The 25,552-nt window shown below is 37.5% G+C and overlaps 1 protein-coding gene across 2 annotated transcripts in view; it reads left to right on the forward strand.

Annotated features, from left to right (window-relative positions):
* Positions 1 to 25,246, forward strand: part of BTBD1 (BTB domain containing 1) — a 45,322-nt gene extending 20,076 nt beyond the window's left edge. The window contains exons 4-8 of one of the 2 annotated variants that reach the window (XM_089906714.1): positions 2,399 to 2,596; positions 12,195 to 12,387; positions 18,928 to 19,015; positions 21,468 to 21,525; positions 22,415 to 22,532. In XM_089906714.1, the coding sequence (XP_089762840.1) occupies positions 2,399 to 2,596; positions 12,195 to 12,387; positions 18,928 to 19,015; positions 21,468 to 21,525; positions 22,415 to 22,422 (545 nt within the window). In that variant the 3' untranslated portion in view covers positions 22,423 to 22,532. Of the gene's footprint in view, positions 1 to 2,398; positions 2,597 to 12,194; positions 12,388 to 18,927; positions 19,016 to 21,467; positions 21,526 to 22,414; positions 22,562 to 23,070 lie in introns of those variants that run through there. The other variant, XM_022554494.2, reaches the window with a different exon arrangement.
* The last annotated feature ends 306 nt before the right edge of the window (positions 25,247 to 25,552 follow it).

Consider the following 25,552-nt stretch of genomic DNA (forward strand, 5'->3'; position numbering starts at 1 on the left):
GGGAACCTTGAAGTAGGTACCTTGCACAGGATGAAAACCCTATAAATATTTGTTGATTTGATTTGCAGTGGTTTGTATTAAAACCCAGTATTGTATGATGTTTATAAATATAATTCTGTGTGTTTTTATGATCTTTATTAGGCTCTCAGCTGTCATTTCTTATTATAACACATCTATCTATAGAGGACCTATGTGTTTTCACCTCATAGTCTAGTTTGTCACAATGTACTTGTTAAAAATTGGGAATGAAAGAGAATTCTAGGATCTGAAAGAAAGACCTGGCTTCAGGAGCTTTTTTTAAATAGCTATTTTAGGTTCTAGGGATGCTTTTTCTCCTCTGGCATTTGAATATGTGCTCCAGAGGGATATGCTTACCTTTTTCTAAGTAGAGAGATACTGTTTCTTGTAGGTTTTTGCCAAAGGAAAAAGATAATATGTCACATTGATAGAACAGAATTAATTTACATTATGCCAGGGGCGGTATAATGTGCTTGTTTTTTAGCCTTTAAGTTTCTATGTTTACCTTGACTGAAGTTTTTAGCATACAAGGTAGAGAAATGGAGGTTCAAAGTTGTCTGTTTTTCTATTGAATGATTAAATATTATGATCATGGTATATTCCTAATCCTACAAGTATTGAGGTATGTTGACTTACATTCATTTATCTTTGAAAAGGTTTCCTGGGACCTTAGTTTATACTCATCTGCTCAGCTACAAGAGAAGGAAAAAGCTTGATTTTTAAAGAAATTATGTTTAACCTCTTCATTTTTAACATATTGTTGGGCCCCTTCGGTGTTCCAGGGACTGTGATATCTTTGCTGTAATGATACCTATGTTTGTTATTAAACTAATATTTGGTTCTGGTATGAATGTGTAGACCATTGCATAGTAGAATTTTGTTTTTAATAAATTTTTCTTAGGTGTGTGTTTCTGGGCAACTTAATTATATTTTAATGTTTTCATTGATTTCTGGTCTACTGTAGTTTAAAAATAACTCAGCCTATTTTAATTTTGCCTATGATAAGAGGGAAAAGGATTCTGAGCGAGGGCCTGAGTTACGGTCATGATATTTATACTTGGATGTCAGATAGGGCTTTCAAACTTAATATGTCCAAAATTAAGCTTCAGATCTCCCCTCTCACCACCCCCCACCCTGCTTCCACATAGTAGTCTTTCTCATCTCGGTTGATGCCACTGTCATCCCTCCATTGCTTAGGGTATACACCTGGGAATTATCCTTTACTCATGCTCTGTATCACCCCCTATATCCAATCTGTTAGGAAATCTCCAGTCTCCTTTCAGAGTATATACCCTGAATCTGATCATTTTTCACCACTTCCGCCTGGTCCAGGCCACCATCACCTCTGACCTGGATCGGCACAAGAGCCTCCTAATTGATCTTATTTCCACTCTTGCCTCCGTTACTGTCTCTTCTCATCACGGCTGCCAGGGTGGTCGTTTTAGAACATAAAATGTCACAGCTCAAAACCCTCCAGGGGTTCCCTTTTTCACTCAGAGTAAAAGCCAAATGATCTACAGGGTGCTACATGATTGCACCCCGCTTCCCACCATGTTTCTGGCCTCATCACCTACTAATTTTCCCTCTTGCTCACTCTCCTCCAGCCACACTGACCTCCTGGCTGTTCCTCAGATATGCCAGGCACACTCTCATAAGAGAGCCTTCGCACTGGCCAGCCCTGGAGTGCTCTTTCTCTCGAGGTGTGTTTGGCCTACTGACCCCACCCCCCTCGACCTCCTTCAGGTCTTAACTCAAGTGAGGCCTATCCAAACTATCCTATTTTAAGCTGCATTTCTGATTCCCCTTATTACCCTGCTATCTTTTCCTACATTTGTTATGTAACACAGTATAATTTACTTATGTTTATTGAATCTGTTTCCCCCATTAGAATGTAAGCTCCGTGAAGGCAAGGAATTTTTAACTTTTTGTTTAATGATGTATCCTCGGTGTCTAGAATAGTGCCTGGCACATTGTGAGTGGTTAATAAGAAATATTTGCTGAATGAATGAATGAATTGTAATCTGCAGACTTTATGAATTTGTTCATTACTGATTGGGAGCCTTTTTCTCTGACTTACTTATTATTCTTGTTCTGAATATTTGAGTTTGCTTGCTGAATGGCATGAATATATAAGGAGATACTGTATCTAAGCTTCCATGTATGGTAAGTAATAAGTTGAATGTTAACCTTATAGTAGTTTTTTAAAGAAAACTTTTCTGTTTAATTCCTTTAATTCTTTAATATTTTTAAGTGTAGACTCTATAGTTTTAAGTATCCTATTTTTATTGAGATTTGAAAATTTTATATAAGCATGTTTGTCAGTATTTTGTTAAAGAGCAAAATATTACTAATTTGATATATTTTTGTATTTTACCTGTAGACACACTCTGTGCAGTTCTAGAAAGAGACACTCTTAGTATTAGAGAAAGTCGACTTTTTGGAGCTGTTGTACGGTGGGCAGAAGCGGAATGTCAAAGACAACAATTGCCTGTGACTTTTGGAAACAAACAGAAAGTTCTAGGGAAAGCACTGTCCTTGATCCGGTTCCCGCTGATGACCATTGAGGAGTTTGCAGCCGGTAAGGCTGTAACTTGTCCAAAATCTATTTGAAACTATTTTAATGGGCAGTCAGTCTCCCTGTGCGAGAGAGGAAAAGAAGCTGTTTATGTATGTGCATTTGTGTGTATAATTTCATTCAATTCTTCTAATAGCCCTTCAAGATAATATTGTAGGTTATATATTTATGTATTTTAAAATTATATGTATTTTATATCTTTTAAAATATTTTGTATATTATAAATATATAAAAATTATATGGTATTTTATAGGTTTAAGAACTGAACCTGAGAGAGGTTAAGTGCCTCACCTAAAGTTACAATGAGAGATCTTTCTGACTCTTAGGGTTGATGCTTCTTAGTTCTGTGACCAGTTCTTGTTTCCCATATCAGCACTGAGTATCATCTGCTTTTAAGTCATGGCCAGATTGATTTAAAAGAAAAAAAAAAATCTCATAATGGTTTAAAATTATATTTCCTTATGTTTATTGGCCGCTTGTATTTTTTTTTCCTTTTTTTTTGAATTTTTAAATTTAATTTTATTTATTTTTTTATACAGCAGGTTCTTATTAGTCATCTATTTTATACACATCAGTGTATACATGTCAATCCCAATCGCCCAATTCACCGCACCACCACCCCAACCCCCCCGCCACTTCCCCCGCTTGGTGTCCATACGTTTGTTCTCTACATCTGTGTCTCTATTTCTGCCCTGCAAACCAGTTCATCTGTACCATTTTTCTGGGTTCCACATATATGTGTTAATACACGATATTTGTTTTTCTCTTTCTGACTTACTTCACTCTGTATGGCAGAGTCTAGATCCATCCACGTCTCAACAAATGATCCAATTTCATTCCTTTTTATGGCTGAGTAATATTCCATTGTATATATGCACCTGCACCACATCTTCTTTATCCATTCATCTGTCAAGGGGCACTTAGGTTGCTTCCATGACCTGGCTGTTGTAAATAGTGCTGCAGTGAACATTGGGGTGCATGTGTCTTTTTGAATTATGGTTTTCTCTGGGTATTCGTTCATGACTTTTATTCTTTTGGGGTATACAAATTTTTCTTTTTGATTTATTATATATATTCCAGTATTCTCACAAGTTGTTTTTGTTTTTGCTGATCAGAATCAATGTTTGCTTTTTCTTTTTGTAAACTTTTTAAATTAAAATATAACATGTACATAATAAAGTGAACAAATAGAGTGAATGCACCTGTTTAACCACACATATCAATTTACAGTACATTACCATACCCCACCAGTCTCCATCATGCCCCTCCTAGTCCTTAATCTCCCTTCCAAAGGTGAGTGCTTTCTGGCTTCTGTAAATGAGTTTTGTCTGTTTCTAAACTTAATATAAAGGAAGTCATACATTCAGTATGTGTTCTTTTGTATGTGGCTTCTTTCTCTTAACATTATGTCTTAGATTCATCTGTGTGGTTGTGTGTGGCAGTAGCTCATTCTTTTTCATTGCTGTATAATCTGTTGAATGGATGTGCCATGATTTCTTTATCCATTTTACTGTTGTTGGACATTTGGGTTGTTTGTTTGGGGCCTTTAAGAACATTCTTATACCTCTCACTTGGTGTACATATGTGAACATTTCTGTTGAGCAGGTAGCAGTGCAATTGCCATAAAAAATCATAGAGTATACATATGTTCAGCATGGTAGATCCTACCAAATAGTTGCCCAGTGTAGTTGTAATAGTTCACACTCAGCTGCCAAACTAAGAGAGTTAAGAGTTCATTCCAGTTGCCTCACATCCTCTCCATTATATGTATATAATCTGACAAAAGACTTGTATCCAGAATATATTATAGATACATACAATGTATATACTTATAGCTAATATCCCAGTCTGTGGATTGTCTTTTCATTATCTTAATGCTATCTTTTGATAAATAGAAGGTCTTAATTTTAATGAATTAACTTATGAGTCTTTTCCTTTAAGGTGAAGGCTTTTTATGTCTTAAGAAATTTTGCCTGCCTCAGGGTCATGAAGATATTCGCTTAGGTTTTCTTCTAGGAACTTTATTGTTTTACATTTAACTTTTTGGTCTGTAATCCAGTTAGGTTTTTATTTTTTTGTGGTGTTTTTTTCACACATGTGTATGGTGTGAGGTAGAGGTCAAGGTTCTTTTTTTTTCCCCACGTGACTATGTATTAAAAACTATCCTTGCCCCCATACACAGCAGTGCTAACTTCGTTGTAAATCAGGTGACTGTATATGAATGAATCTATTTCTGGAATGTTTAGTCTGCTCTACTGTTACATTTGTGCATCCTTGAACCAATTCTGTGGAGTTTTCATTTCTGTAGTTTTAAACTGAATCTTGAAATCTGGTGCTGAAAATCCTCTAGCTTTGTTCTTCTGGATTACCTTGGCTATTCTTGGTCTTTTGTGTTGGTAGTTTCATATACCTAAATGTTTTAATCAGCTTGTCAGTTTCCACCAAAAAAAGTCATGGGATTCTGATTGGAATTGCATTGAATCCATAGATCGGTATGGAGATAATTGACATTTTTATAATATTGAGTCTTCCAATCAATGAACGTTGATTTAAGTCTTTTTAAAATTTCTCTTAGTAATACTTTGAGTTTTCTGGTAGAGGTCTTGCATATTTTTTGGTAGGTTTATTCCTTATGTATTTTACTTCTTAAATGTTATTGCAATGATTAGTTTTTTTAATTTCCATGTCCTAACTGATTGATTGCCAGTATATAGAAATACAGTTGATTTTTCCTGTATTGACCTTATCTAGTGATCTTGCTAAATTTATAAATTCTAATAATTATTTGTAGATGATTGTGCATAATCTACATGTACAATCATGTGATCTGCAAACAATAATAATTCTATTTCTTCCTTTCTAATCCTTAGACATTTCTTTTTCTTGCCTTATTGTATGACCTAGGACCTTGAGCATATTAAAAAGTATGGATAGTGAACATCCTTGCATTATTCTAGTCTTAGGCAGAAAGCTTTCAGTATTTCCCCATACAGAGTATGCTTGCTGTAAATTTTTTGTAGATACTCTTTATTGGATTAAGGCAGTTTCCTTCTATTACTAGTCTTGTAAGAGTTTTATCATGAATTTTACCAAATGTTTCTCTTCTTTTGAGATAATGATATGGTTTTCCCCTTTGTTCTCTTAGTATAGCTTAATATTGCATTGATTGATTTTCCAAGTTAAAACTTTGGATTCCTTACATAAACCACACTTGGTTGTCATGCATTATTCCTTTTATATATTACTAGATCCAATTTGCCAGATTTAAAAAATATTTTTAGGACTACTTCATGAGAGAAATTAGGCTATAATTTTTCCTTTCTTGTAATGAAATTGTCAGATTTTGATTATCAAGGTTATGCTGGTCTCATACAAAAGTTAGGAATATATCTTTTTTCTGTATTCAAGAGTTTATGTAAAATTAGTGCTATTTTTCCTTAAATGCTTAGGGGAATTCACCAGTGAAGCTGTCTGGATCTAGTGGTTTCTTTGTGGAAGGTGTTTTTTTTTTGTTTTTTTTTTTGCGGTACGCGGGCCTCTCACTGTTGTGGCCTCTCCCGTTGCGGAGCACAGGCTCTGGACGCGCAGGCTCAGCGGCCATGGCTCACGGGCCCAGCCGCTCCGCGGCATGTGGGATCTTCCCGGACCGGGGCACGAACCCATGTCCCCTGCATCGGCAGGCGGACTCTCAACCACTGCGCCACCAGGGAAGCCCATCCCCACAAGTTTTGATATGTTGTATTTTCATTGCATTCAATAAAAAATATTTTCTAATTTTCATGGTAATTTTTTTCTTGACCCATGGGCTATGAAGTATATAGCTTAATTTTCAAATATTTGGGAATTTTTCTTCTAGCTTTAAGATAGAAATTTCTGTTTAATTCTTTAGTCTCTTAGCAGCGCCTTTCTGCCTGGTTTTTTGGTCTCATAGTTTTCTCTTGCTTGTGCATAGCTTAGGAATTGACAAATACTTCTTTTTAATTTTATTTTTGGCCGTGTTGGGCCTTTGTTGGGTCTTTGTTGCTGTGCACAGGATTTTCTCTGATTGCGGCCAGCAGGGGCTACTCTTCATCGCGGTGCGTGGGCTTCTCATTGTGGTGGCTTCTCTTGTTGCGGAGCACAGGCTCTAGGCACATGGGCTTCAGTAGTTGCAGCACAGGGGCTCAGTAGTTGTGGCACACGGGCTTAGTTGCTCCACAGCATGTGGGATCTTCCTGGACCAGGGCTCAAACCTGTGTCTCCTGCATTAGCAGGCAGATTCTTAGCCACTGCGCCACCAGGGAAGCCCAGGAGTTGACAAATACTTCAAGGAGAAATTATGCACAAAATGTTGGTCTTGCTTGTCTATTAAGTATTCTCTTCCGGATCGTTGTCTGGCTGCCTTGGTAGCTTTGAATTACAGTTTTTGTCTCTTCAGTCAGTTGAGGACTACCACAATTTCTAGGTTGCCAGTTTCTACGTGGCATTTATGCCCTGTGAAGCAAATCAGCAAATATCCCAAGGGGAAAAGTGGTGACAGATATAGGGCTTCATCTCAATACATTTCCCTTCTCAAGCACTGACTGCCTCAGTTGTTCTCTGTTAACATGAAATAGCTATTTTATGTACTGTTTCATGTATAGTTGTTCTCTGACGTAGGCTCTTCCATCTTATAGACTTCTTAATATTTTTATGTAGTGAAATAATGTTTCTTTTTTGCTGTTATGTATGTTCTTTTCTATTATGCTTATTATTTCTGTATTATATTTTTCAAAAATGTTTTAGGGAGAGCTCCCTTTATGTTCTCTATTTTGCTGTTGAGTGTGTGTGTGTGTGTGTTTTCTGTCTAGAGATTAGGAAGTAATAAATTCTGCATTTACTTTTTCCCCTCCAATTTTCTTAATTCATTTCATAATAAAATGATATTTATTGACCTTCCCTATTTAAGATAAGAGTGTTAACATGGTGTTCCATCCTTTCAACCTTTCTAGCACACTTTATGGTAACTGATTATACACTCACATAACATACTACAAAAATACAACTGTATTAGACTTAATTATAGGTTGTATTGGATTTAGTGTTTATCACCAGTTCTTTTATGATACACCTTCTTGAATTCTTTATTTTGATTTACTCATTTGTTGAGTTTATTCTTGATTACTTTCTTTAAATAGGTATACGGTAGATATCTGAGAACGTCTTTCATGATCTGAAGACTTCTTTTTTCAACTAAGGAAATTTTATAATACAGGCATACCTTGGCAATATTGTGTGTTCCAGACCACAACAATAAATTGAATATCGCAATAAAGTGAGCCATACAAATTTTTTGGTTTCCCAATGCATATAAAAGTTATGTTTACACTATATTATAGTCTGTTAAGTGCAATAGCATTATGTCTAAAAAAACCAAAGTACATACCTTAATTTAAAAAGACTGTATTGCTAAAGAATGCTAACTAACTCTGAGCCTTCAGCGAGTCCTAATCTTTTTGCTGGTGGAGGGTCTTGCCTCGATGTTGACGGCTGCTGACTGGTCAGGGTGGTGGTTGCTGAAGGTTATTATGGCTGTGGCAACTTCTTTTTTTTTTATTTTCATTTTTTTTAAATTTTTGGCTGCGTTGGGTCTTCACTGCTGTGCGCAGGCTTTCTCTAGTTGTGGTGAGCGGGGGCTACTCTTTGTTGCAGTGCACAGGCTTCTCATTGCGGTGGCTTCTCTTGTTGCGGAGCATGGGCTGTAGGTGTGCAGGCTTCAGTAGTTGTGGCATGTGGGCTCAGTAGTTGCGGCACGCGGGCTTCAGTAGTTGTGGCGGATGGGCTTATTTGCTCCGCAGCATGTGGGATCTTCCCGGACCAGGGCTCAAACCCGTGTCCCCTGCATTGGTAGGCGGATTCTTAACCACTGCGCCACCAGGGAAGTCCTGTGGCAATTACTTAAAATAAGATAATAATGAAGTTCGCCACAGTGATTGACTCTTTCAGGAAACATTTCTCTGTTAGCAGGCAATGCTGTTTGATAGCATTTTACCCACAGTAAAACTTCTTTCAGAATTGGAGTTAGTTCTCTTTCACCCTGCCACTGCTTTATCAGTTAAGTTTATGTAATATTATAAATCCTTTGTTGTCATGTCAACAGTCTTCATAGCATCTTCAACAGGAGGAGATTCTGTCTCAAGAAACCACTTTCTTTGCTCATCTGTAGAAGCAACTCCTCATCTGTTCAAGTTTTATCATGAGGTTGCAGCAGTTCAGTCATATCTTCAGGCTCCACTTCTAATTTTAGTTCTCTTGCTATTTCTACCACATCTGCAGTTACTTCCTCCACTGAAGTCTTTGAACCCCTTAAAGTCAAGCATAAAGGTTACAGTTTACTTCCTCCAAACTCTCTTTAATATTGATATTTTGAACTCGTTCCATGAATCATGGATGTTCTTAATGGCATCTAGAGTGGTGACTCCTTTCCAGGTTTTCAGTTTACTTTGCCCAGATGCATCAGAGGAATCACTACTGTCTATGGTAGCTATAGCCTTACAAAATGTTTTTCTTAAATAATAAGGCTTGAAAGTCTAAATTACTCTTTGATCCATGGGCTATGGAATGGATGTTCTGTTAGCAGTCATGAAAACAACTGTACATCTTCATGAGTGCTCTTGGATGACCAGGTACATTGTCAAGGAACAATATTTTGAAAGGAATCTTTTTTTTCTGAGCAGTTGGTTTCAAGAGTGGGCTTAAAATATTCAGTGTACCATGTTGTCAGCAAATGTGCTGTCATCCAGGCTTTTTTGTTCCATTTATAACACAGAGTAGATTTAGCATAATTCTCAAGGGCCCTAGGATTTTCAGAATGGTGAATGAGCATTGGCTTCAACTTAAAGTCACCAGCTACATTAGCCCCTAACAAGAGTGTCAGGCTGTCCTTTGAAGCTTTAAAGCCAGGCATTGACTTCTCTCTAACTATCAAAGTCCTAGATGGCATCTTCTTCCACTAGAAGGCTATTTGTCTACACTTGTCTACATTGAATTATCTGTTGTTTTATGTAGCCACCTTCATTAATTATCTTAGCCAGATCTCCTGGATAACCTGCTGCAGCTTCTACATCAGCACTTGCTGCTTCACCTTGCACTTCTACATCACAGAGGCAGCCTCTTTCCTTAAACCTCCTGGACCCCCTTCTGCTAGCTTCAGACTTTTCTTCTGTAGCCTCCTCATCTCTTTCAGCCTTCATAGAATTGAAGAGAGTTAGGGCCTTGCTCTGGATTAGTCTTTGTCTTAAGGGAATGTTGTGGCTGGTTTGATCTTCTATCCAAACCACTCAGACTTTCTCCATATCAGCATTAAGGCTGTTTCACTTTCTTATTATTTGTGTGTTCACTGGAGTAGCACTTTTAATTTCCTTCAGGAACTCTTCCTTTGCATTCACAACTTGGCTACTCTTTGGTGCAAGAGACCTAACTTTTGACAAGCCTTCTTACTCAGCATAACCATTTCTGCTTTTGATTTAAAGGGAGAGATGTTTGACTGTTCTTTCACTTGAACACTTAAGAGGCCACTATAGGGCTTTTGTTTTCATTTTTTTTTGTAAATTTATTTATTTTATTTTTGGCTGCATTGGGTCTTCGTTGCTGTGCGCGGGCTTTCTCTAGTTGCGGCGAGCAGGGGCTACTCTTCATTGCGCTGCACGGGCCTCTCTCTGTGGTGGCTTCTCTTGTTGAGAAGCACGGGCTCTAGGCGCGTGGGCTCAGTAGTTGTAGCTTGCGGGCTCTAGAGTGCAGGCTCAGTAGTTGTGGTGCAGGGCTTAGTTGCTCCGTGGTATGTGGTATGTGGGATCTTCCCGGACCAGGGCTCAAACCTGTGTCCCCTGTGTTGGCAGGCAGATTCTTAACTACTGTGCCAGCAGGTAAGCCCAACTATAGGGTTGTTAATTGGCCTAATTTCAATACTGTTGTGTCTCAGGAGGAGACAGAGAGATGGGGAACGGCTGATCAGTGGAGCAGTCAGAACACACACAACGTTTATGCAGATACCTGCATAACTTAATTGTTCGCTGTCTTATGGGTGTGGTTCATGGGGCTCAAAACTATTACAGTAGTGACATCAGAGGTCACTGATCACAGATCATCATAACAAGTATAGTAATAATGAAAAAGTTTAAACTATTGAGAGAATTAACAAAATGTGACACAGAGACACACAAAGTGAGCAAATGCAGTTGAAAAATGACAGCAACAGACTTGTTGATGCAGGGTTGCCACAAACCTTCAATTTGTAAAAAAAATGTATCTGCGAAGCATAATAAAGCGAGGTATACCTGTAGTCTTGAATTATTGCATCATCCTATTTCTTACTGTTAGTTCTTCAGGAACACTTGTTACCTGTATGTTGGTCTCTGCTTTTCATCATCCATTTTAATCACCTTAACATTTTAATTCTTTTGTCTTATTTGTCATTCTGAGAAAGATACATGAGTTTTCACCCCCATCTCTCTTCTGATCTTATGCAGTTCCAGTTACATTCTTTTCTTTTTCTCTAAAATGCATGTTCTAAGTTTGTAATTGTATTTTTTCTTCTTTACAATCTTTACTTATCCAGAGATTGCAAATGAACCATGGGGCCAGGTCTGGCAGGTTGATATATTTTGTTTGTGATATTCTAAAAATTTATATTAAAAATTAGGGTATTTTATGTTAAAATCTGATTTATAGTTTCTTAAACCAAATTTCTAGTGTTTTGCAGTCTCTTATTTAGATTGTTTTTACCAGCCTTGGAAGGAATCTCCTGGCATCTTTTATGAGGAATAGCATTTATTCCTGGTTAAATTTAAGCTGTTTGGAATTTTCTCTTCCCAGAAACAGTGAATGAGAAAACTATAGCATGTGATATGCTGCTTCCACAGCTCTTCCAATCTTAGCTCCTGACCTCTGCTGATTTCAGAATCCCACAATGAAAGCACTGTGCCATCTATTTCTACCTCTAAATATTCCATTGTTTGATTACAGCCTCAGACAGATGGGGAATGGAGAGGTAACGATAGCTCTGGCTGCCACTGTAAGCACTTCTCCAACTCTCCTCTTTCTGGGAAATGGAACACTCAGGGCAAATGGATAGAAAAATCCAGGGATCTTTCTGTGATCTCAGGGTTTCATCTAAGCTTTGATTTATTAATGATTTTAACACTTACATATTAGGTTAACCTCGGATGAATTTAGTAAAACTTTAAAATTAAATATATGCTAAAATTAGGGGTTTCCCTGGTGGCGCAGTGGTTGAGAGTCTGCCTGCCAGTGCAGGGGACACGGGTTCGTGCCCTGGTCCGGAAAGATCCCACATGCCGCGGAGCGGCTGGGCCCGTGAGCCATGGCCGCTCAGCCTGCATGTCCGGAGCCTGTGCTCCGCAACGGGAGAGGCCACAACAGTGAGAGGCCCGCGTACCACAAAAGAAAAAAAAAAAAAAATATATATATATATATATGCTAAAATTATATATACTGAGATTTTTCTACCTCATTTTTACTTTACATCTTTCACATTTGAATTCACATTATTATGGGGAGAATTACAAAGTTAGGAATTGCAGTGAAGTTACTTTTATTGAGGTTTATGTTTTTGTTTCTACAGGTCCTGCTCAGTCTGGAATTCTGTCAGATCGTGAAGTGGTAAACCTCTTTCTTCATTTTACTGTCAATCCTAAGCCCCGAGTTGAATACATTGATCGACCAAGATGCTGCCTCAGAGGAAAGGAATGCTGCATCAATAGATTCCAGCAAGTAGAGAGCCGGTGGGGTTACAGTGGAACGAGTGATCGAATCAGGTATCTGCATATTGTAGATTTGGGGGTGGGGTGGGGCGGGGCAGCGGCTCGCATTTGGCTTTTATGTTCATATTGTGGGAGATAATTAACCACATTTTATTTTATACTTTGTTTAATACATTTCTAACTTGATACAACAGTCAAGAAGTCAGTGAGGCTTACTGGTCTCTCCACTGAATTATGAGTGAGGGAATCTCTTAGGAAACAAGTAGAGTAAGAAAGGATTGACTTGGGCCTTCTATTTTGTGAGTTTCGTTTGGATTGCCACTGCTGGTGAGCTGAAGTCTAGACCTTAATTGATCAAACATTATTTTTACAGCCTTAGGGCTATAATTTAATACATTTAATCTTGGTTTAGTGTGAGATTTTTATTTGCATAGATGTTGCATGGAAAATATCTCAGTATACATTTGTAACAACTTTGGGAAAATTTTTTTTTTATTTTAAAAGATGCATGCATATAATCCTTTTGGAATTTATATTTGCTCTACCGTGTTTCCTTAGGTTAAATGTCAAAATAGAATATTTACCTGTTTTCATAAAACATGCCTTTTGAATTTTCATTTATTTAATATTAATAGCACTTTGGTGTAAAACTAGAAACTAACAAGAAGTTTGTTTAAAACTAGAACATCAAGAGGGAGAGGACTCTTACAAATATTGGGTTAAAATGGAAATAAAAATGCATTTGTAGACTATTTAGTAATAATTCACAATGAGAATACTATATGTGAGAACTTAGGGGATGAGGCCAAAGTGTCACACAGAGAATTAGCAATAATTAACTACTTTTATTAAATAAATTAGAGTAGAAATAAATGATTTCAGCATTAACCCAAGAAGCTAGAAAATGAATAGCAAAAGAACCATGTGAAAAGAGAAAGGAAATAGGTAAATGTAGAAATTAATGAATTAAAAATAGTAGAATTGTTAAATATAAGCTGGTTCCTGAAAAAGACCAATAAAATAAGCAAACCTTGGGCAAAGGTAATAAAACATACTTACATCTACAAATAATGGAATATAATAATATACTGAGGAAATTTTTATTTTAATTCTGGGTTTACTCTGTGCTAATAAATTGAACATCTTGATGGAATGGATCATTTTATAGGCAAATATAAATTATCAAAATTGACTGAAGAAGAAAGGCTGAATAGACCAATTACCATGGAAGAAATTAAAAGTTATCAAAGAACTGTCCCTTCACAAGGTGGTTTTGACAGGTGAGTTTTATCAAACATTCAGGGAACAGGTTGTTTCGTTGAACATTAAAAGAAGAAAATACTTTTTGGTTAATTATTGAAAGAAGCATAATCCTTATACAGGAATCTGACAAGGCAAAAAATTTTCTAGGTCAATCTCACTTATATAGAAAAGAAATAAAATAGCGTATTGAATCTAGCAGTACCTTAAAAGAATAATACTATAACAGCAAATAGATGTAAATCAACTATAGTCCAATTTTTAAAACAGTGATAAATTAGGGTCGGAAAAATACATCCAGTGGAGATAAATATGCAAGATCCATGTTCTGACATCTTAAGTTTGGTTCTAAAGCTATAAAGTTACAGAAATTGAAGAGTTTATCACATGAAAAGTACACATATTGCTCAGGAGAAGCGTGGCTGTTTCAGATACAGAGACTTTAGAGAAGTTTCTCCTGTGGTTTCTTAGAAAGGGGACACTGAGCAGTGCAATGAACATCATTTAAAATAACATCCATCCAACTGAGTTTTGTAAGGCTATTCCTAATAACGTCCATCAATGCAAAAGGAGTGCAAAAAAGGCAGATAAGAGTTTGTTTGGAGATAGAAAGAATGGCGCAAAACTAGGAAATATATTACTATAATTCACCATGGTAGCAGATCAAAGGAAAAAAAATTTATTTTGATGTCAAAAAGACTTTTGGGGCTTCCCTGGTGGTGCAGTGGTTGAGAGTCCGCCTGCCGATGCAGGGGACACAGGTTCATGCCCCAGTCTGGGAAGATCCCACATGCCGCGAAGCGGCTGGGCCTGTGAGCCATGGCTGCTGAGCCTGCGCATCTGGAGCCTATGCTCTGCAACGGGAGAGGCCACAACAGTGAGAGGCCTGCGTACCACAAAGACTTTTGATAAAATTTTACCCTCGATCCAGATACAACCATTAATAGGCTAGGTCTAGAAGAATACTCCTTTAACATGATGGACTATTGAAACCTCAAGATAGGGATGCCTGGCAACCTTGCTGTTTTTCAGTAGTGTTCTTAAAACTCTGATTGATGTAGGTATAAAGATAAAGAAATATACGTAATTAATACAACAATGTAAATCAACTATACTTCAATATAAACAAACAAAAAAGAAAAAGAAATATTGGAGAGGAAGAGATGTTTTTCATTTTTTTCAGATAACTTCTATATTAGTAGTTCTTCACTCCATCAGACCTAGTTCTCCCTTTTTTTGTAATAAATATTTTGTATTCCCCCATTTTAACCTGAAATGAAATTCATAGATAATGTGTTTCATTTTTTTAAAATGATATAATGGCCTAGTTGTAATGTAAAGGACAGTAAATGCAACTGATAGTAAAATCAAATGTGTACTTCAATATGTAGACACTTGGGCAGCACCAGAAGACAAACAAGCAATCAGAGATAGTACCTGTATGCACCAGCACACTGAGACAGCTGTAGGTGCAGGGAACAGGTGTATTATACTCATGTCCCAAATACCATGAGCAGCACTGCTGCCAATTTTGTCATTTTCTTTAAAAGTTTCAACTAAAGCAAACTATGGTCCATCCTGTTTATCCAGTTTCCATATTTGAGAACTCATCTACTCGCTAGAATTTACTTGTAACCCCCAAATCAATACCAGCAGCGCTTTCTTAGTCATTCACAGAAAAGATTTTAGTTGCCTGGGACCATGCTCCTGTGTGAGATCAAACAAGGAGGATGCTCTGCCTTCTTATTTCAGCGCTCATACAGAGATGGAGATGGTAGGGGGCAGTGCAGTGCAGGACACTACAGCTCTGTGGCCATTGGACAGTTTGAATCCCATCTCTGGCATCTGTTAGTGGGGTGGCCTCAGGCAAGTCACTTAACACTCCTTAATTCCATTTCTCTTTTGTGAAACACAGAAAATGGGATATACTAGAATGAGTCATTCTTAGGATTTAAGATTATAATCCACATGAGTGGTGTGTGAGTGTGTGTGAGTGTGTGTGTGTGTGTGTGTACATTCCCCCTAAGAGCAGTGGTTTAGTATTTGCTAATTCTGTGTTTGTGCCAACTATAAAATATAACTACCACAAATAATGAGAAATGACTGTATGATATTTCCTCGATTTGTATAGTAACCTCTTGTAAAAGTCAGTGAATGTTAAAATTGCTGTAAAAATCTTGGTTTATTAATAAAAAGGGATTAAGTTCAAGTCTCATAGTTAAAAACAAGTTTTTCATCTACATGAATTCTGACAGGACACTTGAAAGTTGGTTGAGATTCTTTGTTTTGGGAGACTTTCCTAAGTATTGCAGTAAATCTGGTGTCCCTGGCTCCCTGTCAGTGGTGCATCATGTCCTTTGTGAAAACAGAGCCTGCCTCCCTGGGCACAGAACTCCTTTTGAAAACAACTAGTCCACCCAGACAGCCTCAGGATCAGTAAAAATCTATTAGAACCAATGCATAGTAGTGGCAACTTATAAAATGTATGTGCAAAACCCAGTGATGTTCCTGTGTCATTAAAATTCATTTACAGAGATGGGTGGTGTTGATGGTTAACAACAGTGTGAATTACTTAATGTCACTGAATGGTGCACTTTAAAATGCTTAAGATGGTACATTTTGTTATATATTTTGCCACAATAAAAAAATTTTAGGGCATTCCCTAGCGGTCCAGTGGTTAGGACTTGGCACTTTCAGGGTGGTGGCCCGGGTTCAGTGCCTGGTCAGGGAACTAAGATTCCGCAAGCCATGCGATGCAGCAAAAAAATAAATAAATAAATAAATAAAATTAATGTTTGAATTTTCAGTTAAAATGGTGAGTAAAAACGGACCCCACTTGCAATAGTAACAAATAACATAAAGTAGCAGGGGTAAATCCTATAGGAAGTGTACAGTATGGTATCTTTATAAAGAATTGGAGAACTTCGACTGGAATCAGACAGTGTCTTTCCAAACTAACCTTTCTGAGTTAGGCAGTTCCTTGTAGAAGTCACATGTTTTTGGTAGGGAGGAGTGGGTTGGCAAAATTATTCTAAAATTAATTTGCAAAAGTAAATGTTTCTTTTTTAAAAGAGTGGTATTAATCAAATATGAAAAATATTGTAAAGCTGTAAGAGAATGTTGTACGGAACATACTACAGAGTTCAGAAACCAACCTAATGTAAATGAACATTTAGAATGTGAGGAAGGATTAACCACTGGGAAAATAAAGTTAGATCTTTACTGATGCCATCTTCCAATATTTGTATAAATTAAAATTTTAATGTTAAAAAAAAGGAAACCGTGAAGGTGCCAGAACAGAATATTTATTATGAGGATGAGATAGGCCTCTCTGAACTTGGCATAGATCATAATTTGACTACAAATAATTCAAAATGTTACATCCAAAACCACCATAAAGTTAAAAGATAAATGACAAATAGGAAATTTTTTGTAATGGATGTTACTGACAAAGCATATAATAACTATATAACATGGTCTTTCGAATCCACATGAAAAAGACACTCATCAGCAGAGAGAAATGGGAAAAGAACGTGAGTGGGTTTTTCATTAAAGAGAAAATCCAGTAGATAGTAAGCATATGAGCAAATGTGTTAACTCAGTAATCAAATACAAATAGAATTTGTCAATCATCAGTTTCTCAACAGCAAAAAGAAATGAAGATACTTGTGGTTGTTGAGAGTCAGATAGAAATGATCTTCATTCCTTGTTGGGTGTAAAGTTTTATAATCTTCCCAGAAAGCAATTTGATAAAGTTCATCTAACGCCTTAGGAATATGCCTTTCATTTTCCCCAGAAAATCTACTTCCAGGAATTTATTCTAGGAAATAATGAAGGCACTGTGAAATGATGGTTCATCCTGGCATTGTTGTATAATAACAAAAACTGCAAATAACCTAGATTATTTAACAAGTAGGAATTGTTTAAATATAATGAATCAGTAGTAGTTTTTTACCTTTTTACATGAAGTTACAAAAATATATATATTCTGACATGGTTTTTAAAATACATATATGTTCATAGAAAAAAGTCTGTTTTTCTATTGTTTAAAAACAGAACTAAAAGTCTGAAAAGGAAGTGCACCAAATTGAAAATGAAGTTATCTCTAGATGGTAGATTTAGAGATGCTTTAAATTTTTCCTCTTGTTTGCTTAGCTGCATTTTCTGACTTTTTTTAAACAGAGAATATATTGCTTTTTTATAATAAAAAATTATAAATATATTTAAAAAATTTTAACGTGATCCTCATACTGGGAGTTTCACATAGTGATTGAGTGTGACCTTTTGATCCATGCAGACCTGGGATTGTGTCCCAGCTCTGCTACACATTTTGATCCAGGCAAGTTAATTTCTCTAAATCTCAGTTTCTTCAGCTATAAAAACAGGATGATAAAAATCATACTGTGTTACTTAGTTTATAGAGCTGTTATGATGACTAAAGGAAATAATTCATGTAAAGAACTGAAGCTCGGTGCCTGGCACAGGAAGTGCTCATAAAGTGGCAATGGTATGGTAGTAATAATAATAAAACTTGTTACTTCAGTTCTTAAAGTATGAAATGTTGAGGATAACTGCTTTATATTATAGATTATCTCTTATTATACAGTCATTTAGTGCCATTTGTGCTTGATGCTAGTTTTTATACATTTATAACATGGAGTAAGGTGGGTCTGTTTCTTAACTATGGTGACTAAACTGGATCTGCTAATTGTTCTAGTGTGAAATCTCATTCTGATCCACCTGTGTAACTTAGGTCCTGTCCCCAGACCTCCACCACCAATTCTGTTACAGCAGCCTGCTTCCTTCACAACTCTTATCACAATTTATAATTAACGATTTATCCCTTTGTTTACTTATTTATTATCAGTGTCCTCCATTAGGCCATAAGTGCAGTAGGGGCAGAGACTATCTTGTTGACCATTATTTCCCCAGTGCCAGGCCCAGTAAGTATTCATCGAGCTGAAGAATTGTCAGAGTTTGGGACGCTGCACATCAGGTCTGATGGCTGACACATCTCTGTTCATGAAGGAGATGTGCAGACAGATTTGGACTAAAATTATCATCACAACAAAAGTGGGTATTTAGGTTAAGTAAATTGCTTGGCTCAAAAATGAAAACAGAAAACAGATTCTACTTAAGTTCCCAATAAGTTACTCTAGCAAGAGTTTTTTGGTAAGCAGATGACATTTCCAAGGATGTTTAATTTTTGATAGTTTTCTTTATTATGAGCAAAATTAGATGTTCTGAGTAACACTTCAAAAATGTATAAGCCTTTGGAGTATGAATGCTTACTGAATTATGTATGTTATTTTATATTTGGCCTCATTCTCTCAGGTTCACAGTTAATAGAAGAATCTCTATAGTCGGATTTGGTTTATATGGATCTATTCATGGTCCCACGGATTATCAAGTGAATATACAGGTACACTTTTTTTGCCCACTGTATACCATTTGAAATACATAACAAGTGTCATTTTACGATAAGATATTGTTTCGGCAAAATCCAAATTTTAGTATAATTATCACAGGCATCAGAAAGCCTATTAGTATTTTAAGCCTAGAGGTTCCACTTTACAATTGATCTAAAAAGTGTAGTTTCAGAAAATTGAGGTCCTGGGGTCCTTAACAGAAGCATTAACATACAAGGAGCTCTCCTTTGTCCAGGAAACCCTTCTATTAGTTCATCCTGCTGTGCACTGACTGTCTCAAAACACCCACCTGCTTTTTTCATGGTACTTTGAACTTTAGGGCTTGAGACTGTCTAATTTCCTATAACTACTGGTAACACCTCTGATTTCTGATTGTCTGACCATACCCTGCCCCATTCTTAGGTCTGCTCCACCTCAGTTCTTTCAGATATGACATGATTACTTAATCTCGAAGAAAGTGAAGCACCTCTCTCCTTCCCTTCCAGTCAACCAGTGTTCTCCACACTTTTGATTGCACATCCCAGTTAGTGAAATTATTTTTGAAACACATCTACATTGTACTTTTATTTACTATACACATATACCTATGCAATACTATACTTATTTTATACATAAATTAAAACACAAAAAATAGAAATGAAAAAAGGAAGTAAACAATGTTTCAGACTTCTTTCAGCTGAAAAAACTAGCCTTTCTAAAATGTTAATTAATATACTATTTTTAATAGTAAAAACATTGGTGAACTTTGTGATCAAAATGCATCATTGACTTTCAAGATACACAACAATTCAAAGATCTGGTCTGGTCCGGGGACTTACCTGGTGGCGCAGTGGTTAAGAATCTGCCTGCCAGTGCAGGGAACACGGGTTCGAGCCCTGGCCCAGGAAGATCCCACATGCCACAGAGCAACTAAGCCCGTGCGCCACAACTACTGAGCCTGCATGCCACAACTACTGAAGCCCTCGCACTTAGAGCCCGTGTTCCACAACAAAGACAAGCCACTGCAATGAGCAGCCTGCGTACTGCAACGAAGAGTAGCCCCCACTCGCCACAACTAGAGAAAGCCCGTGTGCAGCAAGCAGGGCCCTATGCAGACAAAAATAAAGATCTGGTCTGATGACAGCCAAAAAAGATACTTTACTACCTCACAAAGACACCTTGTTCCAAATGGAAGAATTGCTTTATTGGCTGTGCTAATGAAATGCTCATTTTTAAATTCTATCCACTGACATTTATAGTGAAATTCAGCTATAAATTAAATCATTCATGTCAATTCATTGCTCTTATAAACCAAAGCCACTGAGATTGTTTATTTGAAAGATTTTAAAGGTTAGGAAATTTTGTTTCTATAATTTTTAATGCCAAAAAGCCACAGCAGACCTCTCGGGTATAAAAGATTTTCATGATCACTCCGTTTTACTTTTTTTTTTTTGCGGCACGCGGGCCTCTCACTGTTGTGGCCTCTCCCGTTGCGGAGCACAGGCTCCGGACGCGCAGGCTCAGCAGCCATGGCTCACGGGCCCAGCCGCTCCGCAGCATGTGGGATCTTCCCGGACCGGGGCACGAACACATGTCCCCTGCATCGGCAGGCGGACTCTCAACCACTGCGCCACCAGGGAAGCCCCCGTTTTACTTTATATACTGTTAAGATCCTATCCATAGGATCCATAAGCCCCCTTAAGCAGGCTGTATAATCTGCAGGCCTGGGAAGGAGTGAGGGCCCCACAGTCATTCTCTTCAATTGTGGAACCCCTGTCTTCCTTCAGTGCCCCTCCCATATTACATGAGACACCAGATTCCTTGTGTACAGTCTGAGGGAGGGCATCGGGGTTATAGGTATATTAAAATGATAAAATATAAAATGAATAGAAGTAGGACTTCTCTTTATTTTCTTCCGCCCGGTGGCTAGTCCCATGCACCCTCTAGATAACACTACCAGATAGACCTGCCTGGGTTTGAATCTCAGCTCTACCATCTCAAGGGTGTGTCTGTGGGCAAATTAGGTAACCTCTCTGAGCCCCAGTGTCCTTGTTTACTTTGACAGTAGTGGAACCTCCATTATGTTTTTGTGAGCAACGGTTGAGATGATGCATGTAAAGTGTTTGGAACATAGTCTGTTGCTGTCATTGTTGCTGTAGTTTTATAATTTGAGCCTCACAATAGCCTTAGGAAGAAGGCAAACAAGTTTTTTTTCCCAAATTAAAAGATAAAACTGAGGCTCGGAGAAGTGGTTTACTCTAGATTACACTGCCACAATGAAATCCTGTCTTACTACTTTTCCAGGGCACCATCATGTCTTTTTTTTAAATTGAACTGTGATATACTGTAGTCCCTCAGTATCTTCAGGGAATTGGTTCTAGGACCCCCTGTGGATACCGAAATCCATGGATGCTCAAAGCCCCTTATATAAAATGACATAATACAGTCAGTCCTCCACATCCACAGGTTCTGCATCCGCGTATACAGGGGGCCGACTGTACATACAGAAAAGTAGACATAAGTGGTACGTATGGCTCCCTTTTCATAAACTGTGAACACACTTGTGTAACGAGCAGCCTGATCAAGGAACAGGGTATTACAGCACCCCAGACATCCCCTTGTGATCTTTTCTGGTCACTATCCCGCCTGAGGTGGCCACTGTCCTGATCTCTCGCTGCATGCACTGGTTCAGCCTGTTTTACTATTACCGTTTTTACCTGATGTATGCAAAAAGATGGCTTTATGAGCCTTGGCCTCCACACATACTGTTCCCTTGCATGAAGACTTTTCTCTTATAACCTGGTAACCTCTGAGTTGAGCTTTTACAACTCTCTTCTGTGGAGCCTCCCCCCTTCCTGACAAAATCAGTTTTTCCTCTCCTCCTCCACTTCATCTTATGCATAGCTCTCTGCTGCAGGCGCTGTACTGAATTGTCATTGTTTACTTGTCTTCTCTAACGACTAGAAGCTCCTTGAGGGTGTCCCTCAGTGCCTGGCACAGGTTATGGAACTAAATCGAAAAGACGGAATTTTCATATTTTGAAATATCCACATAGGAATTGCTACAGGAACTTCCCAGCAATAAGACATAGGCTAGCAAGGAGTAAAGGCTCATTTCCCTCAGGTGTCGAAAATCCACACAGTCTAAAACACCAGTTCCCAAGCCATGTGTCTTTTTTAGAAGCTCCTCTCTCCTGCAGCCAAAGCCCAGTTATCTGACATCCTCCCCATCCTTATTGCAGTGATTGCATTTTCTGACAGTGTGTTTAAAGCCATCTTTAGTGGTTAGAGACAGTAGAGAAAAATTACAGCAGAGAGATGTAGTAGTCTATTCTGCTGTGCCTAAGGGCTTCATACTCTCTTCTACGAAACTTTGTTTTAACTTAAATTTAATTTTTCTTTTAAAAATTACAGATCATTGAATATGAAAAAAAACAAACCCTGGGACAAAATGATACTGGATTTAGTTGTGATGGGACTGCTAACACATTCAGGGTCATGTTCAAAGAACCCATAGAGATCCTACCCAACGTGTGCTACACAGCATGCGCAACACTCAAAGTAAGAGTCTTCCCGAATGTTCCAGGTGGTGAGCTGGCGGGGCCCACGGCTTCCTCTTGCATGTTATAGAGAGCGTGTTTCAATAGAAGCTGAGAGTCACTAACAGTACAGCCTTGTCGGAAGCAGAGAAGGTAGGAAGGTGGGAGCTAAAATATTCCACTGCTTTGAGAAGAGCAGTGCCTCTCAGCAGAGCTCTGCTCTGAAAGAAATAGTTCTTCATAAGAAATAGCCTTTTGTTTGAGTAGGAGATTGTAAGTTTGACAGAAGATAAAATAAAACAATTATTTCCTTAAAACCATTTCACTGTCCTCTAATAGCTGAGCTCTACATTCATTATTTTTAGTCATTAATTAGCTTGTAGCAAAAACTACATTTTTCCTTAAATGACTTGGCATAAATTTTTATACAAGAGCTATAACGAAATACAGTAGATCGGTAATATAATTAAAATAGCACATTAAATTGCTTATTAAATGAAAATTACTAATGAACCTTTTGTTCTCATTTAGGGCCCAGATTCCCACTACGGCACAAAAGGACTGAAGAAAGTAGTGCATGAAACACCTACTGCTAGCAAGACTGTTTTTTTCTTTTTTAGTTCCCCTGGCAATAATAATGGCACTTCAATAGAAGATGGACAAATACCAGAAATAATATTTTATACATAATTCAGCATTATAATACATAATGGCTAAATAGTACCATACAGTCTAGTCTCAAAGGCATAAAAAACTGGCCACAGAATATAACTGTAAGATAAGAGACATTTTAGTTTCTTAGAAAAGATAGATAAGTGTTGACTTAAATCTCTGCATGATTTAAAGGGAGATTTTCCATTTTCTTATAACCTTAGGGGGAAAAAGAACCGGTTTAATTGTTTAAAAAAAAAACAGCTATTTATCTTGCATAATTTCATAGATTAGCTGACTCATGATCTTTCAGCAGTTTTATAACTGAAAGATTCTTGTTTTATATAGCTGGTTTGGTTTTTTTCCTGTTTTAACTTTTCAAGGTTACATAAGATGAGGTGGGTCAGTATTCCTACAGAATTCCTATTAACTCAAATAACTAATTTCAGAAAATGAAGAAAACTGACCTCATCTTTGGAGTTTCTATCTGGTGGTTAGCATTTGCAATATTGCTAGAAATAGGCTTAACAAATGCCAAAGAAAATCTTCAGTGCATTTACAGAAAAGGATATTTTATAATAGTATAATATGTTACCTAGTACAGTTTTAAACGATAAATGAAATTTGTGCGAATTCACAATAATGTGATATAAACAAAGGATCCAAAGGTGTACTCCGAGACTGGCTTCTGTATCACTAAGCTGCACCACTGTACGTGTCTCTCTCTGCGGGGGGTGCGGTCGAGAATTCCAAAGATGGAGATGGTGGCGGTGGTGCTGATGGTGGCAGAGTAAACAGACATCAGTTCAGCTCTGTGGCGATAATCTTACACAGCAAGAACTGGAATGAAATACTAACATCTCTAACAGCTGCTTTGAAACTTTAAAGATATCTAACAGAATCACTCCTGAAAAGTATACTTTCTGTCACCTACACAGTCCTATCCAAGAAATAAAATACGTTTTAACATTCATGACCTCACTGTCAGAGGTACAGCTGCCTAAGGAGGGGATAGGAAGTATATTGGCAGAATGACATTTATACACTTTTATAAAGCAAAATTTTTATATAGAATTCTTTTTCTTTCCCTTCAAAATGATTATCTCATTAAAAATATATGTGTGATTAAGCTATATCAAATAGTTGTGGAAGATGTGTAGAAATCAATTCTTTTAAGTATCAACTTAAGAATTATTTCTAAATGGTAATTAGGATAAAAAATTTTCCATCTAAAGTAGTATTTGATATTTTCAAGAAGGTAGTGAGGTGTGGTGGTGGCAGAGGTCTCATGTAACTGAAGGTAGTCATACAAGGGACAAGAAATGGAACCATTTACTGACATGGGACGTCCCCTGGAATTTTTTAAAAATAAATATCTATTGTACTTTTATTTATTTTTTTGTCATTTGTCTTTTCTAAAAGTTGAGTGTAAGACACCATTTTGGAACAAAGCTTCTAATTAATTGAGGTTGAACCTTATTTTTAATTTATGGAAGTAATGCAACCCATAGTAAGAATGCCTTACTGTTGCCTTAAAGCAACTATAGCAGCAACAACTGTTGTCGTCTGCTGCTTCATCAGTTTCTTTCAGTCTCAGGTTTTTCTCCCCTGTTCTACTCTCAGTAGGTGAGAGAAAGGAAACTGTGCTTGTTATTTTCTCTGATATAGTGTAAGGACCATCTCGCCATCGTTTATTAATAGAGCTACCTGAGTGACTCCTGGGTACCAGGCTCTGCACTGAGTACTTTACACACGTTCTCATTTGCTTCTCACAACATCAGTATGAGGGAAGTACTATGATAATACCCATTTCACAGGCCAAGAAATTCATGTTTTAAAAGGTAAAGTGGTTGGAAGCAGAATTTAAACCCAGATCTATCTCCCAAGCTACAAAGCGGGAAAATAATATTTTGCTGGGTCCCAAAATGCCACCATTCTCAAACCTTATAGTGAGACCCAAAAAGGTACTTGGCTAATCTGTGTTTACTGTAGAATATAAGCAATTTCTATTTTTTAAAAGAGTGATTACTCCAGTATCTACCCAACAAATTGTGATTATTTGTTTGCATTATCAAAGTGTTCTTTTTTTTTTTTTTTTTTTTTTGTGGTACGCAGGCCTCTCACTGTTGTGGCCTCTCCCGTTGCAGAGCACAGGCTCCGGACGCGCAGGCTCAGCGGCCATGGCTCACAGGTCCAGCCGCTCCGCGGCATGTGGGATCTTCCCGGACCGGGGAAGCCCCCAAAGTGTTGCTTCTTTAAGGCCCACATAAGTAGTACTTTTAATTTGCAAGAAAAAAATTTATCGGGAAACAGACAACTTTATAGGGCATTAGAGAGAGCCAGGTCTTCAAATGCAGTATGT

Source organism: Delphinapterus leucas, chromosome 2, assembly GCF_059928025.1.
Source record: "Delphinapterus leucas isolate spDelLeu-1000000601 "Yukka" chromosome 2, BTC_Dleu_Yukka2, whole genome shotgun sequence".
Classification (NCBI taxonomy): domain Eukaryota; kingdom Metazoa; phylum Chordata; class Mammalia; order Artiodactyla; family Monodontidae; genus Delphinapterus; species Delphinapterus leucas.